General features: G+C 36.0%; 2 protein-coding genes across 2 annotated transcripts in view; one reads left to right on the top strand and one right to left on the bottom strand.

The window, feature by feature from the left end:
* Positions 1 to 11,559: 11,559 nt before the first annotated feature.
* Positions 11,560 to 15,886, bottom strand: LOC124280610 (putative Ras-related protein Rab-33). Its single transcript, XM_046716624.1, has 2 exons — positions 15,493 to 15,886; positions 11,560 to 14,038 (listed from the first exon to the last, which is right to left on the bottom strand). Exons 1-2 carry the CDS (start codon positions 15,775 to 15,777, stop codon positions 13,529 to 13,531), a joined length of 795 nt encoding a protein of 264 aa, XP_046572580.1. The 5' UTR covers positions 15,778 to 15,886; the 3' UTR covers positions 11,560 to 13,528.
* Positions 15,887 to 16,070: 184 nt separating this feature from the next.
* LOC124289731 (N-alpha-acetyltransferase 15, NatA auxiliary subunit-like) overlaps positions 16,071 to 18,864 on the top strand; it is a 29,409-nt gene continuing 26,615 nt past the window's right edge. Inside the window, 1 exon segment of the mRNA XM_046726405.1 lies at positions 16,071 to 16,220. Within this exon segment, the coding sequence (XP_046582361.1) occupies positions 16,164 to 16,220 (57 nt within the window). The 5' untranslated portion in view covers positions 16,071 to 16,163.

The following is an 18,864-nucleotide window of genomic DNA, read 5'->3' as shown; positions in this document are numbered from 1 at the left end:
AAAACTTCTGTGTAAACCACATACTAATGTTGGTGTCAGGTGTTTCTTTGCAATAACATACATAACGGACAATGTTACACTGTTTCCTTGTATTTTAGACAGGTTCAACGGAGTGATACGATGTCGTGATATAAATAGAATGCATATAAATTAGGTGTAATACTTCTGCTTTCATTCCTTCTAGACCGCCTCCGTGGTGTAGTGGTTAGAGCGTCCGCCCGAGAGCGGAAGGTCGCGGGTTCGATCCCCAACCGTGTCATACCAAAAGACGTTAAAATATGGTACTTGCTGGTCCCTGCCTGGCGCTCGGCATTAATGGGTACAACAAGGACTGGGCGGCTCGGAGTCAGTATAATGTGTCTGAGTTGGGTATTCATGCTTCACTGCGGCATGGTATCTCAGTGGGCTAGCACTATAAAACCAGCTTCAGTCTGGGCTAGTACAAGCAGCCGCACATACACATACACACGCATGCCCGTCATCATATGGAGCAAAATATTCTCAAGTACGACGTTAAACCCAATTTCACCTCACCTCACCTTCATTCCTTCTAAGGGGCGGTGGGGTAGCCTGGTGGTTAAAGTGTTGGCTTGTCACGCCTAGAACCTGGATTCGATTCTCCATATGGGTACAATGTGTGAAGCCAATTTCTGGTGTCCCCTGCTGGGATATTGCTAAAAGTGGCATTAAACCATACTCACTCACATTCCTTACTTGTTATTTACATAACAAACATGTTCCTGGTACATCTTTCTATTGAGGGGCGGTGGGGTAGCCTAGTGGTTAAAGCGTCTTCTCATGCTGAAGACCGGGTTTGATTCCTGACATTTTTTGGTATTCCCTGCCATGATATTGCTGGAATATTGCTTAAAACAGCATACAACCATACTCACTCACTCTTTCTGTTGTCTGATGGCAAGGTTAGATCTGTCAAACCCGGGATGAATCACACTATTTGTTTTTCCCCAGACATTGAACACAATGGACTTCATCTGTATACTGCTCTCCCATTTATGCTTTCGACAATTGTGAGCAGGGTAGGTGGAGATACCCCATGTTCCTTGTAAGAGCTCACTCTTGGGGTTAGGCTTGGTACAGTGGGAACTGCTAGATTGCATGGCATTGTACTTTGACAGGATCAGTTGTACCTCATGGTATCTACTGGGTACCAATGCTGTGCCCAGCCAGCTATTTACAAGCCACTGTTCAATAGCTGGAATAGAGCAAACAGTAACTGAACAATATATTCGCTCACTGCCTGTTTCCTCTTGTTCAAATTGATTCCTAAATCAATCAAAAAGAACTTCTGTCTATATTTTGTGCATTTCACAGTATCGCCTACATATCCAGTCTTCAGACAACAACACAAACATTTGACATCTTTGGCATTTTTATTTTGGAAGAAGTGTGACAAGAGTGAAAATATTACCGAGACAATTCCAAGAAGTTCACAAAAGCCTGCCATTAACAACCGCCAAGATTATGTACAACACAATGCACAACACAATACTACACATATTTAGCACAACTCAACACAGCTCATGTTGGCAGCATCCTTGTAGAGATCGTCAAGTTACAGTTCTCAGGGAACCAATCAAATGAGAGCATGGATGTCGCTCTTGGAGAAGTGAACATGATACTATTACATTCAAGAACAAACAATTCTGAACAAGAATTTATGGATACAGTGAAATAATGTAAGTATTTGCTACCTGCCTCCCTACCAATCACTTTCTGCACTGTATCAACTGAAGTACAATAAACACATTCATTTTCAAGAAAAAATCATTTTGCTGGAATCCCAATTGCTGTTATTGACAAAATGTCCCTATCATTCATTTTGATATACCCTGCATTGGCAATTACTTCTCAGGGTAGCTTGTTGGGAATAATCAAATCATGCCAGCAAAACCACAATATAAAAATGTTTACTAAAGACACAAACAAGTTATGATATCAGGTATGGTCTATTCCACATAATCCTGCAAATATTCTCTTCCACCCTTGCAAAATAAAATGAACATTTAATTCTTCTCTTGAAACTTCCTATCCATTCTTAATTTGCATCTCTACATCATCATCATTACATATATTGTTCAAAAGAATCCCAAACAAACCTAATCTGGGAAAGAAACCTTTCAAAATTTCCCACTGAATCACAGGACCAGTGAGTGGACAATAATTAATGGTCCTGTCTGTACTTCACTGGTCCAAAATAACATTTGTATATTTGCTTAACTATCAATAAAAATTTCACTGTCCACCAGGACCACTGCGAACTTATCATTTAGTTGTCCTGATGAATTTTTACTAGCCAGCGACTTCAGGACCAGCACAAATTTTGCTTACTGCTAATATCACATACTAGCTACTGGTCACCACTATTCTTATCACTGTGATGCTTCTGATATGTGGACAATACAACATCAATTTACATAATACCACTCTCAGTGACAAACATATTGGGTCATGATCAAAATTGAATATAATGGACACCCAAAAATCAAAACACCAAGTCTTAAGAATTTGTAGCTTAAAATGGTACACTAGATAGTAGAAGATATTTATATTTAACTCATGTAATTTCATTACATTGTATGCAAATTATCTTGTTGCTGATTGAATTGTTCCAGACAAGCACTGGACAGGAGTTGGGTTTTATGCAGCCTGAACCAGTGTACGAAATAATTTTGTACATGACATGCAGGGGTCACTTACTTTGTACATAAATTTTTGGGGGGGTCAATCACATTGTACATGCTTCCCCATAAAAATCATCATCACTCCCCCTAGCCTTAAATTATGAACAGTCTCTTACATATCAATGGTCCACAATATCCCACTTACACACCAAATACAAACTGGAATCATCTCAGTTTGTTTTGTTTTTTTAATTTAACAACCAGGAATTAAAAGCCTCAACATTTCTGCTTATACTAAGATTATGATAGAATCATATTCTCATCTCCATAACAATGTTTTGAACTGAACATGTTCTCGAGTACTATCATTATCCAGGGATTCACAAGTACATTTTTGTACTAAAGATGGCAACAGTAACACCAAGAGTTAGTGAATGTGTGATTGTGCTACATAACTGCTTAATGTGGACTGACTGACTGACTGACTGAGTTTGGTTTTACGCCGCTTTTAGCAATATTCCAGCAACATCACGACGGGGGACACCTGAAATGGGCTTCACACATTGTACCCATGTGGGGATTCGAACCCGGGTCTTCGGCGTGACAAGCCAACACTTTAACCATTAGGCTACCCAACCGCCCCGCTTAATGTGGAAGGAAAGCCATACACACGTAAATATCTATTATCACATAATTATTTCAGTCATATAGTAACAAAAGCCATATGCCAAACAGATCATAGATAATGAACACCAGAGGCCCAGATAAGCTGCGTATCCGGGTAAAATACGCATAGAAAATTTCCAATTACGCACTGAAATATAATTGTTGCGTACCAATTACGCATTTAAACTGTTAGATACGCAAAGAGTTTAAAACAAATGCGTACGGAATATACTTATAAAAATCGCTTGCGTAATGAAAGAGACATCGATTGCTATCAAGTTGTACTGTTAGTATAGGGCAAGTGTTGTACTGTCAGTATAGGATGACTGATTTTTATGAAATCATTTCCCTTATATTTATGTTGGTGTTGATTAGGTATGACATTAGGCAGAACATACCTGCTTAGTAAACTTACTCAATGACACAATACTTAGGTGTGTAAAATGACTGAAATATGCACATATTTGAAAGCAGTGGGTAACGGAAAATGAAATACCCACTCAACATTCATAATACCCACTCCAATAAAATACAGTGGGTACAGTACCCACATTAGCTAAATCTTATCTGGAGCTCTGGAACACAGACATACTGCTGAAACAAATATATACTCATGATATAGTCACAATTGTACAATCGACTCTGCTTGTAGCAGAGATTCCGTACGGATCTGGAAAGATTTTGTCACAACTATTTGAATGGTAATGTTGATCACGAATCAAAATCTGGAATTTGAACTCATTATCGGTAGATCCTGCCATGACCAAGGGATACAACTCTGGACAGAGAATTAAACTCCTCTAAGTACTTGGTCACCCATGCTCCCAGTTATCAAGATCACATTGTTATTACAGATTTGTTCATATATCATCCCACTGTTCTTACAGACAAATATCATATACATATGAAAAACAGGAAGTACTGAACTGACATTTAACAAGTAAATGACAACCAGATAATGTATGAATGTAACCATGGCGACACATCAAGTCTCCAAGACACAAATTAAATGTTACAGTGAAGACTCACACCTGAAACATAACATCAAGTAACACTAATGTCCTTTCCAAGTCAAACTGTTTCACATGAAACTATTACAAAATATGAATCACAATATGAACAACACTGACTTATTTTAAAAATAATACAACACACAGGTCTAATGACATTAATAAATACAACCACTTAAACTGCTTTACAAAACAATCAAATTGTGCAAATAAACTTCTCCATTCCTCCATAACAAATCTTTCTTGTCATAAAGATAAACTTGCTACCAGAGGTTAATGATCAAGAAGATGTTCCATCAGGTTTACAAAATGGTAATTTTGAAAAGGTATTTGTATTCAGTTTGTGTTAATACAAATAAATGTACATGATTCCACCTGAGAGGTTTCCAAGGGCATTACCTGAGTGCTACAAGTTAGTTGTTTGACCATCTCAAACTTAGTCTTGTCAAGTGTTCACTGAGAAGCATATCTGGAAATAGTTTTCAACTGGAATGAAATAAATTGATTTCTATATGTTTTTTGTAAGAACCATGAAAGCATGTACACATGCTTAAAGTATTATGAATTAACACTGACACATAAACTTCCATGAATGTCACATTGTACAATATCGGACCAGTATGTCTACATGTGTTACAAAACATAGTTTTGTTGTCATTCTTGAAAGGATAAAAATCACAAATATATTACACCCAAATTGATGAAAGCAGAATATTGAAAAACATTTGTGGCAAATATTCCAGAATTTTGTGATAAATTAGACATTGAAATGTATACAAAAATCACTGCCCACAACACCAACAAGTGACATCTACGGTGGTCTGCACCGATGGACATCAAGTATATAGGTATATGCCTTACTAGGTTTCCACTAAAATGGTTCATGAAAAATCTCCATGGATACCAGTAAAGTATAATGGCTTTTAACCCCCAAACCTTTCTTAATATTTCAAGATATTACCACTCAGTAACCAACTTCCTAATTCATATAATCATAGAAAACATTTCAAGACCATTTAACCTGTTTGATATTACCTGCCAACATGTGAAAAGGAACTATCAAGTCTATATAAAGAAATCAACAATGAAAGTGAATAGAATCCATCATTTATACCATGGGAATTTTTGTGCAGCAGTTATGTCCTGATAATCATGATATCTCTGTGTTCCAAAACTAAATATCAATTTATGCTTGTATTTATCAAGATGAGAATGCGTAACGTGTGATTAAATGGCAATACCCAATTGGACAAGAGCCTCCACCATTAAACATTACAAAACTGGTGCAGAATGACTGAGAATTGTGCTCTTGGTTAAGAACAGAACATTGCAGTGCATTTGAGATTTACCAGTGTCTGCAGATATGTGACGATTGCTGGTTAATGTATAAACAAAGTGTGTTTTGTGTTCTACTAACATTCATCTCTATTGTCAATAAATACTTAAATATTGAATGAGTAACTTAAAAAAATATATATTCATATTGAACAACAAAAACAGGGCTCAAATATTTTCTGGGCAACTGGTCTAGAACCTTTAAGGGAATACAAGCACTGTCCTAAACTGCTTCAGATTATCCGATTCCTACCTATAACTGTCCTAGTGTTGATAATGAAATTCTAATATCTATGGTATTTAGCAAGAAATAATCTTGTGACAGAGCCTTAGCATCATCTAGTATAAACCCCAAACAAGGTCAGTGGAAGGCTAGGTCCAGATTATGACATCAGTCGATGTCGTTTGATTATTCCACCTCTGCCATAAATACCGTATTGACCAACATGAAAGTAAACATATGTCACCAAAAATAACCTGTACCTTTGAATGTATATCAGTGAATGCTCCCTGACCTATGATTTCAGCTGTAGAAGATCTTGTTTCTCCTTGCTAAACCTGAGCTTTTAGCAATATTCCAGCACTATCATGGCAGGGGACACCAGATACGTTGTACTCATGTGGGGAATCGAACTCGGGTTTTCAGTGTGTCGAGCGAGCACATTAACCACTGGGCTACCCCACCACCCATATTAAACCTGAACATGACTCTACTGATATTTCATACTTTTAGTCTCATTGAGTCATCAGCAAGATGATCATTTTCAGATGCTTCACTTTCACTGGTCAAACTTTATTTTCAACTATCTTGGGATAATATAAAGTAGTTTGTGTCCCTAACATCTGACACTGCTGATACGTTGATAGTTATTAATTAGGAACATTTGTGTTTGTATTCTTGTGTGAAATGACAAACCACATCATGACTAGGAAATCTGTATAATGAAAAACAAAGCATATTGCAATATCCATATATATGTTTATACATGGAACATTCAACTAGCTGCAACTATTCATGCTGAAGTAGTACATACAAAATATAATACACACATAAAATTACCAGCATTCCAAATAATAATTTGTAGAATGTTGTAACGAGACCAATGAATCCATGAAAACTCCGTGACACACAGGATAATATCCTAAATATGTTCCTTTTGGCCAAGACGACAATCAAAGAGAATGAGGAACAAATGCAGCAAGACGTCTGCTTGTAACCCCATCTTCGACTTTTCCCTGGGCTCTGGCAATGTAATCATTACCCTAAACCTACAAAATAATCTTTTAATAATCCTAGCCAGAGATTATATATTTTATACATTTCGAGGCTGGGGTACTGAAAAGTAATTCTACCAAAACTGTTACAAAGACAAAATCTTTCTTTTTTATCATTTAAAAACTGAGATATCTTTCAATAAAGTATTTGTACATATCAGATTATAGGTTCTGGGGCTTGAAACCAAACGAAACTATACATATTGTAGGATTCCTGCAGCAGAACTCAAAGAAGCACACAATGAAGCCTGAAAACCATTCAGACCCACAGCTTTTGTTTTCTGCAGGTCCTTATGGCCGACAACTTTTTCATCCCCAATAACTAAGAGTACTATTTCCATATTAAAAGATAGGGCCTACACATTCTGATCAGGACCCACAACTTATTAGGGTTCTGGGTCCTTAGGGCCTGCAGCTTTTCAGAGTTAAGGGCAAACACTGGATAGGGATAATCTGATGGTAAACTGATTACTTGAAGATGTTGTCATACTAATAGTATTCAACACTGACTTGAAATAGACACATTTGTTTATTTTCCTTCAAGTAAAAAATAACACAAGTAAACAACTCCTTAACTTGTCCTTAATTTCAGAACTTTCCAGAGGAATTTAAAATTCCAATACAGAGTGCAATATCATATCTTCCCTATGTTCGTCATTCCAGAAGACTTTAGATGATCATTATCCAACCAAATATCAATACATCCATGAAAGATAACATAGTAAGGCAATATATACAAATATCAAAAGACTCCATTGATATGCAATACATGTATGTAATTTTAAGTAAAATTTTCCCCAAGTCAATACTGGTTTGTAGCTGATTACAAATTTTCTAAGTAAACACCATCGTTGAACAAAGAAACCTAAGATCGTGCCCACACAATATACTGAAATGATTCACACATGCATGTATGGGTAGATAGGTATGTTACATGCTGAAAGAACTCTTTTCCATCAGGCATGGGGAAGGAAGATATGTTTTCTTTTAAATTTTTTTTTAGTAAAATTCATAATGTTTTATATGCCATGAGAGCAAGCGACTATGGTTTTGTGCCACTTTTAGCAACATGCCAGCAATATCATCATGGAGGACACCATTGGAAACAATTGTACCAATGGGGGAATCAAACCTGTCTTTGCATGACAAGCAAACGCATCAACCACTAGGCCGTAGCAGCACCTTTCATATATCATGAAAGCACTATGTATGATACCTTGTAGTAGAGAGTGAGTGAGTGAGTTTAGTTTTAAGCCTTTTTAACAATATTCCAGCAATATCGCAATGGGGGAAACCGGAAATGGACAATGTACCCATGTGGGTAATCGAACCCGGGCCTTCGGTGTGACGAGCGAACGCCTTCACCACTAGGCTTCCCCACAGCCCCATACCTTGTAGTATATAACAAAATATGTGAGGATAGAAATTTAGAAGATGGTTGGACTACCGTTGGTTTATGTATGATTAATCACTGCCAAAAGCTAATACTCCCTTCACTGGGGATAAACCCTCATGGCTCTGTGGAACCCATACAGAACCCGCAATGTTGGAGATAGAAACAAGACACGAAGATCTCAGCTCCATGTTTCTGTCATTAACATGTAACAGGAAGGATCTGGCTTGGCTGTAGAACATACACCAGGCCTATTTTCAAATCTAGAAGCCATATATTTACACACTTCCTTTATGACGTTTCCCTAACCACTGTTAGGACTAAGAGACTTCTTCCTTCCCTTATTGTCAAACACTGACTCACACTCTTTTTGTTTGTTTGTTTGTTTGTTTGTTTGTTTGATTGTGACTTACTCAATCCAAACATCAACTGTAAAGTTCAGTCAACTCCCAAATACTGAAAGACATTGATGCATATCATATGAACACAAACCTAATCTGTGGTAGTATTAATGGCTAATCTGGGTATAATGAATCATGTACACAAATACACTCAGATCTAGCCAAATTATTACACTAAGTTGATATTTCTAATAAGCCATAAAAGTTGTGCAGAAAATTATATAATTGCAGTGACAATGTAGTGCTCCAAAACATTGGTCGAATATAAGGCATGTTTTGGGTTTATGGATAAAGTGACCCAAATTTTCGGCAAGGTTGAATTAAAAACACACACAAAATGTATGTTTTAAGGAATGAAAACTTCAAGATAGTGGAAGGGAAGTAACAGTAGAACATATAATTAAAAAACAAACCTTAAAAATACCTAGTTTTCCAACCTTATTGTTTGGGGGTAAAATAATACTGAGACCTCAGTTCAAGAAATAAGGTCCAAGAATTTATTATTCAGTCTAACATTTAACTAACCAGAAAATAATTGGAATCAGTCTTCAGTAAATTATCATCTTTAACTAACTACAACAGCACCAACATACACAAACATACATATCACAAATATCAACAGTATTGCAAAACGATGATCAAGAACAAACTGAAAAGAGAAAGGCCTGAGACACAGGCATATACAATATCATATACATAGACATTACATCATATACACACAAAATTCAAAAGAAACTTCAAGCACAACATTTACCAGAAGCATAAGTACTGATGTACAACAATCACAGAGTCGTAGATACTGAAAAGCACGATGATGGGATATAAATCCATGATAAAGATACTTCAACACATCAACAAATATTGTGGTGACAAGGCAACAAAATATCTATGCAGTAGATACGAATGAGTAACAAGGCAAATAATTCTGTTTTTAACAGTGATAAAACATCTCAATATTCCATATATGCAAATCAAAACTGGAATGGCGCAACATTGATTTGTTTCAAAAGGCGACATGTAAGATGACAAGCCTGTTAAATGAGGCTGAAATCTCTATCCTTGGGTCTTGTCACAATACTATCAAGGCTACATCGAAGGCCACTTCCTTGGATCTGACTTTTAATGACATTGTACAGTGTAAACGTTTGAGACAGACATGACATCATTCCAGAATGCTATGACAACATCATACAAAGGATGACATCATAAGTTTCCATGACAATTGAACCCATAAGTTTTGCTGGATTGGGAAAATACAATATAAATTGAACTTGTTCTGCTGAACAAATGATCATAAATAATTACTTCATAATTAATGTGGCATCCATTTTGAAAAGCATTGGGCTGAGAAAATAAATACTTTTCAAGGAAAGTATTCGTATGCAGTGATAAATCCAAAGATTTCCTGGATCCAATCCCATTTAATGATGTGTTTCACCACAGACACTCTCCTGTTCATTTCACAATGTTGTTCAACACGATAAAGTGAACTGATGATATGACGAAGCTTTCAGTAAACCACACAATCTGCTTCATTGTTGCTGACAGATCAAATCTGAACCCCACATGCGCAAATACTTACTATGTGAAAATAAAAATGAATCCCATCATCATGTTATCAATAAAAAAACCAAAAACAATATCAATATTCAGAAAGGATGGTGTCATACATTTTGTATAAATGACAGTCATTATTGTAGTTTTGAAGCATAAACACTTTACAGTTGGTTCACAAGACCAACCAACAGAAAGAAACGGAAATTTGGAAGAAAACAAATGAGGCTTTCCATTGGTTTCTTTTAGCCAACTCTGTGTTACAAGTATGTGAAATGGAAACAATGCACGTATTACGTAAGTTTCTTTTGTGAAGAAAACTTTACCATAACAGCAAAACATCTTTTTGGCACCTTGCAATGTTAAGACTGATTTGTTTGTCAAATTCAGAAGTCATTCAGAAATAGGAAGTTGACAAATTTCAATTACCAGGTAATACCGCCGGTACTTTTTAACCACCCAAGTATTACCACGATGTAGACAAACTAATAAATATGAAACACCTTGTAGTAAATCACAAACATATTTAGCAGTAAATAAGTAAGTAAATAAATTCATGCCAACAGTACTTTACATAGACCAGTCCACACTGCCATTTATTAAGGTAGCTCGGGTCAATTGTCATTACAAGACAACTACATAACTCACAGTTTTGTGAAGCAGCATGATTAAAGAACAACACAACAATTTTCCATTATATCTATTACAGCATGGCCATGTGATACTTGCTGATTAATTTGTCTGCTTCAAATGTGACATAAAATGGGTATATCACACAAAAGCATGATACATATCTACAATGCAATTCTTAAGAATTCTTACAATTATGAGCCTTAACTTCTAACATTCAAACAGGTTTAAATAAAAATATTCATGACTTGTTACCATGGATACTAAATAAACATGTCACTGGATACTATGGAAAATTATTAGTTGGCAATGGTTCAAAACTATTCCATAACAGTTGTCCAAGACACAAATAATGAATTATAACAGTGTGAAATAAAACCAAACATCCCCCCTGCTCATAATCACCACATTAACTATGTCAGTATAAGGCCAGACTAATTTCATTTCTTGTTATACGGATCCGCCTGTCATATTTTTTCAGGAATAAGAAAAATAAATTAATTAATTTTCCCCGCTAAAAAATAAAATCCTAATGTTTTTATTGGCCAAAAATGTAAACTTACAAAAAAAGTTTGTTTAAGATTATTCTTTGCCCCATATACACTTCATAAATTGCCAAAAGTAAAATACTTTGACTATTTAGAAGGAATATTACTTTGACTGGTGATTATATTTTTATTTTTTTGCCTCCTGCCTTTAGGTTTTCTGAGGACAAAAACACATAAAACAAGAAATAAAATTGGTCTGGCCTAAGTGTATCAAAAACATGCACCTGTTTTCATAACCACTGTTTCCAAGGAAACCATTCCATGCTTCAACACCCCAAAACAACAATATCCTAAACCATTCAGTCCAAGTGATGAAGCATAACATGTGATCACATCTGCAGGTGACCAGTCCTTGACAGTATCCAGAAACGGTCAGCAGTTCTAAGGACCATAAAATATTAGTCATGTTGGATCTCTGATAATCCTGGTTCTGTTAGTCCTGATTACTTTATATCAACTCTCAATTCCAGTCAGTGAAGTAATCAACACCAACACACAGGGCACTTGTCTGTTAGTCGGAGACTAACAAAAGTTTTGCAGGATTATTTTCTTCTCCCAAAATGTCAGTTGACACAACCACAAGGTCAGAATGAGTTTTGAAAGTCTGATATGACTGTTTATGTCTGAACCGTGAACTGTGCACCCAAGACAATGCTACCTTAACCCTTTTATGTCACTCCACTGTTCCTTGAGGAAATTAACTAGATTGGGACCAGCATTTGGGTAAAAAATTTGACTATTTTCTTCTCCCAAAATGTAGTCAGTTGACTCAACCACAAGTTCAGAATAAGTTTTGAAATAGTCTGGTATGACAGTTTATGTCTAAACCCTGAACAGTGTACCTAACACAATGTTACCAGTACCCCTTTTATGTCACTCCACTGTTCCTTGAGAACATTTACTAGACTGGGACCAGTATTTGGGTGAAACACTAGCAACAATTGCAGACATATTGACAACCAGGTAGCAAACACCTTCATTGGTGATACTTAATGTTGATACATATCATTTAAGAGAATGTTACCATGAATACAAGATGTTAATGTTTATCTGACATGCTTGACCATATGAAAAGCAATGGGCCATAGTACATCAAAACCGAATATTTAAGATACACAAGATATTAATATCAGAAGCAAATGGATAGATATTTTCCCAGTGTCCATCAGAACATTTGAGGTATCAAATGGGTTTGAAAATATACAGTGAAATTTGATCCAGGTCAGCAGTCTGTTAAAAAAAAGCCCACACCTTGGGATTCTACTAGACTAAACTAGTAAGTGTAATTCCATATATAACACATGATAGAGCGAACTGGGCTCTTAGCATCATTTTCATCACGTTTGCTTTATCATATGGTATTGTTTAAGCTGGCCTTAATATACCAAACATAAACTCAAGACTAGTTACTTCAGTCATAGATTGTGTAAGGTTCTATGTGGAAAAGCAGGCTAAATACAATCAAGATTGTTGTACAACCATATATACCCATTGACCCAAGGCTAAATAAAAAGAAATAATTTCTGTTTAACCAAATAACTGATATCTGATTGAAAGCTCATTGCAACAGTTTCTTTCAGGCTTAATCAATAACACCTTGTTCATCATGTTCATGCCATCGGTTCTGTGTCTCATGTTCACCCTATTCTGAAGAATTACTTAATGGAACAAAAACATGACAAATAAAATTCATATTTTTTCTACTGGAACCTTTTCCCGGTAACACCAGTACTTTAACTGAATTGACTAGGTAACTACAAGTGTATACATACATCATATCATTTGTATCATGATGTAGAGACTTATCTTTACAGCACTACCATTAAAGTCTGAATACTACCCTGCCCAAGATAACAGGCCCACTTCTCAGTTGATAACTGTCTACAGAAGGAATTCTCTCACCCTTTGACTTGTATCCATGTTGTATCCGTACACCACTACCACTTATGTATTTTACTGTCCTGTATTAGTACCTCTTTGTCTATTTTGTATCATCTACAATGAACTAATTAGTACTGTTTCATTCATGTTGCAACCTGACACCCCTACCATTAATATATTAGTCCTGCCCATGTTAACATGCACAGTTCTCTGCCTTATCCTCAAACGAGGCATGTGTTGCAGACTGCAGGCCCCGATGTTGTGGGCTGCCTCTGAGATTGATCACCTCAGACTGGGCAGGCTCTCCAGGGGTGTAGCGGGCAAGATGGGGTGGCATCATGGGCTTTGAGTTCTTTAGTTTGTGAGCAATTGTCATAAAGATTGCATCCACATGATTTGCTTTCTCATCATCTTTAGCTGACGTTTCAAACAGCGGCATATTATGGGAATCTGCAAATTTCTGTGCCAAGTTTGTGTTGACTGCAATCTTATCTTTCATGTCACATTTATTCCCGACAAATATTCGTGGAATATCTTTGTTGAGATTGTGGCGATCACATTCTTCAATCCATCCAGGCATGTTCTCAAAGGAGCTCATTTTTGTGACATCATAGACAAATACAACTGCATGAACATTTCTGTAATAATGCTGAACCATACTCTTCCGGAATCTTTCCTGACCAGCAGTATCCCACAGTTGGAGCTGCAAAATAAAGTCATAAATGATCTACACTGATTACATCAAATACAAATTTCACAAACCTAGACATTAACTTTTTATTTAGATTGTGATGTAGTTTCATAATTTGCAATGTTTTTATTTCAAAATAAAAATGCAATGTTATTAGAACATAAATAATAAAAATATGCATCTAAACAAATCTACAATTTGCCTGTCATGAAAGGTCCGGAAAATCATAAATCCCTCTTCAAATCATTAAGTGAATTTTTATATATATCATGGGACCCTCTATTATCGCGGTAGTTAATGTTATCGCCATCGGGATTATGAATGGCTACTGACATTTAGCATTTTATATATATTTTCAGTTGACTGATGTTTAATCTTCATTTCTGTCATAAATAATGTGACACATAGTTGCAACTCGTTTAATACCATTGTGGCAATTCCGATTACCTCGTTTGACCCGGAAATTGAAGCAACTCTCAATAATCGCGGTATTGCTATTTTCTTACTATGGCACGCGGTACAAGCAGATGACACTGTGAAACGTTTACTGAGACAAGTAACGAATCTAAATAGTTTGATCATTAAAAAAATATTTTGGAATTTCATTCACATTAGTAATATCATCATGTTTTTAACCCAAACATCTGAAACTTCTATTCATTTGGATACAAGGTAACAATAATGTTACAAAATATTGCTTTTCCGCCTTAAAACGTACCATACAAGTTGCTGCCGTGTGTAGAGTGAAGTTGCATAATATGTCACTTCCTATTATATTTTTAACATGGAAAATATGCAAATGACCTCATAGTTGTTGCAGGATTACACTTGACTAAGTAAGTTTTGATTCATGCTAGATGTAATGGCACTAGGGATACTAGTTTCAAAATGTTCTAGAACTTACTGAAAAGATGAATGCTTTACTATTTCTAGGACTAGACATGACATTCCAATGAAATAAATGACTTTTTCAAGAGCGATGAATATATTTTACGTAATTTGCGTATGTATACAGCCGATGCGGGGCGTGGTGTTTCTGCTTTCCTGATGTTTTCATGTGCCGTGATAATAGAGAGTCCCAGTATACTGGTTTCCGGGAGGGCAGATACAAAATAATAGCAGCTGACATTCCCTAGTCTACTAGAATGTATTTGTGTCAATATTGTAAGATGTTTACCACCTCTTCACAAAGTGTGTTAATACACTCATGGTGACTCACTTATACAAATATATTACAACTCGGTATTTTTATCTCAATCCTGAGTAACTCGGTACTGTGTTTTACTGGTTTGTTGATGTGTGAAATGATTGAAACATGATATTAGCAAGCATACGCAAAATCAACTCTTATTTCTACAAACGAAATATGTTATCACATTTTTAGTTTTCCCAAAATAGCAGCCGCGTAATAATGTTGACATTAAAGGCCATAAGCCTATCACGGATATAAATTCGATGGGCTGTACCTTAACTTGCTCTTTGTCTATGTTGACCTGTTTTTCTCTAAAATCAACACCAATAGTTGCTTCAGTCTTGTCTGGGAATTTACCGCTACAGAATCGGTATGTCAGACAGGTCTTTCCAACATTCGAGTCTCCAATTACAATTATCTTGAAGATTCTTCTTTGTGACTGTTTCTCAATAACTTTGACAGAGCCAGTACCCATCACTTCAGCTGTTTGAGGCTCAGTGACAGCTTTGTCAGTTGTTTTCCGCTCTGAAGTCATATTTGAATAGAAGTTATTTACCATAAACAACAATGCCTTAAACTAAAAGAAGGGATGCTCAAGCTGAGAGTCCACTTAATCAACACAACTCCTCATATTACGACAGACTTCCACTGTAGGCGGCCATCTTTGTTGTCGTAGTCGAAATCGTATGGGCTTATGGGAGTGATATTTATTTTTTAAACGTTTCTATAACATAGTAAAATTTGTTTCATTTGCATTTGTAAGTAATACAAAAAGGTATTTTTAATTTAAGTATATAAAATTTTATAATTTACTAAATCACGTACATCCGTCACTTGTCTTGAGCATTAGATTCCGCCATACTGGAATTTGCACCTCGTGGTGCTCGCACTTGTTAAAGTCAAACTCACCTGGAATCTAGCGTACTCCAGGATAAATTTATCAAAATGCCAACAAGTAACCCATTACCCCCAAAAGAGAATGCTCTGTTCAAAAGAATATTGGTATGTATCGTACTCCATAATTTTGCGAGGGCGTGGGTTGGGGATTTGTTGCAGTGAGCATGAACATGTTGAAGACTCTTGTATTTCAGGTTGTTTAGTTACCGATCACGCAACTTTGAGCGATTGTAATGGAAATGTATTGTCGCTGTCAAAAGTACGACATTGAATTGTTACATTCAAGAGTCTGAGACAACTCTTCAGACACAAGTAGCGGTCGCTGACACAAAACACAAGCGCGATCTGACCTAGGCCATAACATTCAACCTGTCTCTAGGGGTCTATCGTTCTAGCATTCTAGGATGCTCTCCTATCTCTCTGGCAACTTCTGAGCGCTGGCTGTGCGATTCTACTAATGTATAGTATGTAGTATTTTTGACAATGACAAGATTAGAAATAATCTGTTCATTGAAACTTGAATGTATTTTGATGAAATTAGGAAAGGAGCCAAAGGAAGTATTATGTGATACTTTGTAAGATCAATGTTTGACATTGTTGAGGCTGATAAAGTACAGTATAAGTTTATATCTTGCAATAGGTTGGAAATGTGTGGCTAAACAGCATTAGCCATTCATGCTTTAGCAGATTTGTTATGAATACACACGTAGGTAAGTCGAATGTATTTATTAGTTTAGTAGGGTAGGAGGATTCACCTTGGTGCAGCATGAAGTTTACATAATTCTGTGTTATTGAAACTGTATAATGCGGTTTACGGTTTATTGATGTCTCATCAATATCCTGAAACAATATGATGCATACTCACCCGTATTAACTCATGTATCAAGCACATATTGTTTCTAACATGGACCTTTTCATTCATATTCTTTTTATTCAGTTGCACATCTGAGGTATTTCACAAACACAGAATTTGCTTTTGTATTTAATGACAGAAAATATTGCACACATTTTCACTGAATGTATTTTTGATGAAATGATAATTGTTTTCAAACTTGAAATGAGATTTTCAGAACTCTTAATAGAGGTAGTGCCATTGAAATGTGAAAAATGTACACAAAATCAACACAAATTAAGTATCACAATATATGTGGTGTCGTGAACTTAGTATGTCATATCAGGAGATAGCCCCAGTGGATGCAAAAAGTGTATGGATTTTGGAATAATCAAAACTGGTTAAATGAAGCATGTTTAAATAATATTTCAGTTCCGATAATAAATATTTGCACATGAATCATATTTTCTACACACATGGAATGGCCAAGTACACCAGATGTTAGGCATCACATGGATTTTGCATTATATTTGCTATAGGTACAATAGTCCCCAAGTGCACCCAATATTAACACTAAGGACCCTAAGACATTTTATCCAAACAAACATGTAGCCCCAGGTAAATCACTGAACATGTCTAGTTGAACTATTTTGTTATATATAGGATATATCAGTGCCATACTAAAATTAATTAGTTTGTGTAATTTTCAGTTTATGTCCAGGGATAGAAGTGCAATTTCTGTATGAAGATGCCATAGAGCACAAGACAGATAATTTAAGTGTGCCCTTGGGAAAATTAGTGTGCCCATAATTTTGATGATTCAGTTATTTAAATTTATTGTTTACCTGTGAAGATCCGATTTGGAATTGGACTTCAGTAACCCATGTTTATCATAAGAGGCAACTAACGGGATCAGGTGGTGAGGCTCACTGACTTGGTTGACACATTTGTGTAGATCGATGCTCATGCTGTTGATCACTGGATTGTCTGGTCCAGACTTGATTATTTACAGATCACTGCCATATAGCTGGAATATTGCTGAGAGCGGCATTAATAACAACCAAACCAAACCAAACCAAACCAATTTTTGTTGAATAAATCTTTAATCATCATGTAAACCTGTAAACTTGAGAGATAGCATTCCTGAACTGTTGAATACTATCATGACTGCAGGAATAGTTCTGCTTTATTGGTTGTGGACCCTTAAACTAACCCAGAAGCTGTTATCATTCAAAACAGGATTTCCTGTCACACACTGGCATTCAAAATGGCCATGAACTGCTCATATATATCACATTTTTCATTGAATGGATCATGTTGTGTATTATTTTTATGATTTGAGCCGCGCCGCCAGGGCGCATTAAGATATTTCACCCATGCCATTTCAATATTTACCTTGCCGTGCCATGCAAATTAAACAGGTTTGATCCCTGATATCTCAATATGAATGATCCTAACTTATATGTTATCTTTTGACATAGACTATTATTCGTGAAGATAGATCTAGTCTGCAAATTTGTTATGTTTGATCCTGTTTGGAACAAAATAACTAGTTAATTTTTTGTTCCCCTACAAGAAAGAAATAATATTTAACAGAAGGATAGATGAATATGGGAATGTAAACATTCAAAACTATCGTCTTTTCCTGAAAGCAAATTTTCTGAAGAAATTCCTGTAAAATGTAGTTTTTTTGTGTAACTTTTGAACCCTGATATGCTTACAGTTGCAAGATGTCTGTTGAGGAGTCTGTGGGTACAATACAGAATGTGTTATAATACTATGGCTTGCCTGACTTGATTGATGCTTATGCAGTAAAGCTCTGGTTTTTCATGGTACCCATCCATCCATCCGTCCAATATGCCGGGCTGGAATATTATGAGTATGGCATCGAGAGAGTCCATATGCCAGACTAAATTT

The sequence above is a fragment of the Haliotis rubra genome, unplaced genomic scaffold (genome assembly GCF_003918875.1).
Source record: "Haliotis rubra isolate DU_JTF1 unplaced genomic scaffold, ASM391887v1 Scf1, whole genome shotgun sequence".
In the NCBI taxonomy this organism is placed as follows: Eukaryota; Metazoa; Mollusca; class Gastropoda; order Lepetellida; family Haliotidae; genus Haliotis; species Haliotis rubra.
This window is presented reverse-complemented; position numbering and strand designations above follow the sequence as displayed.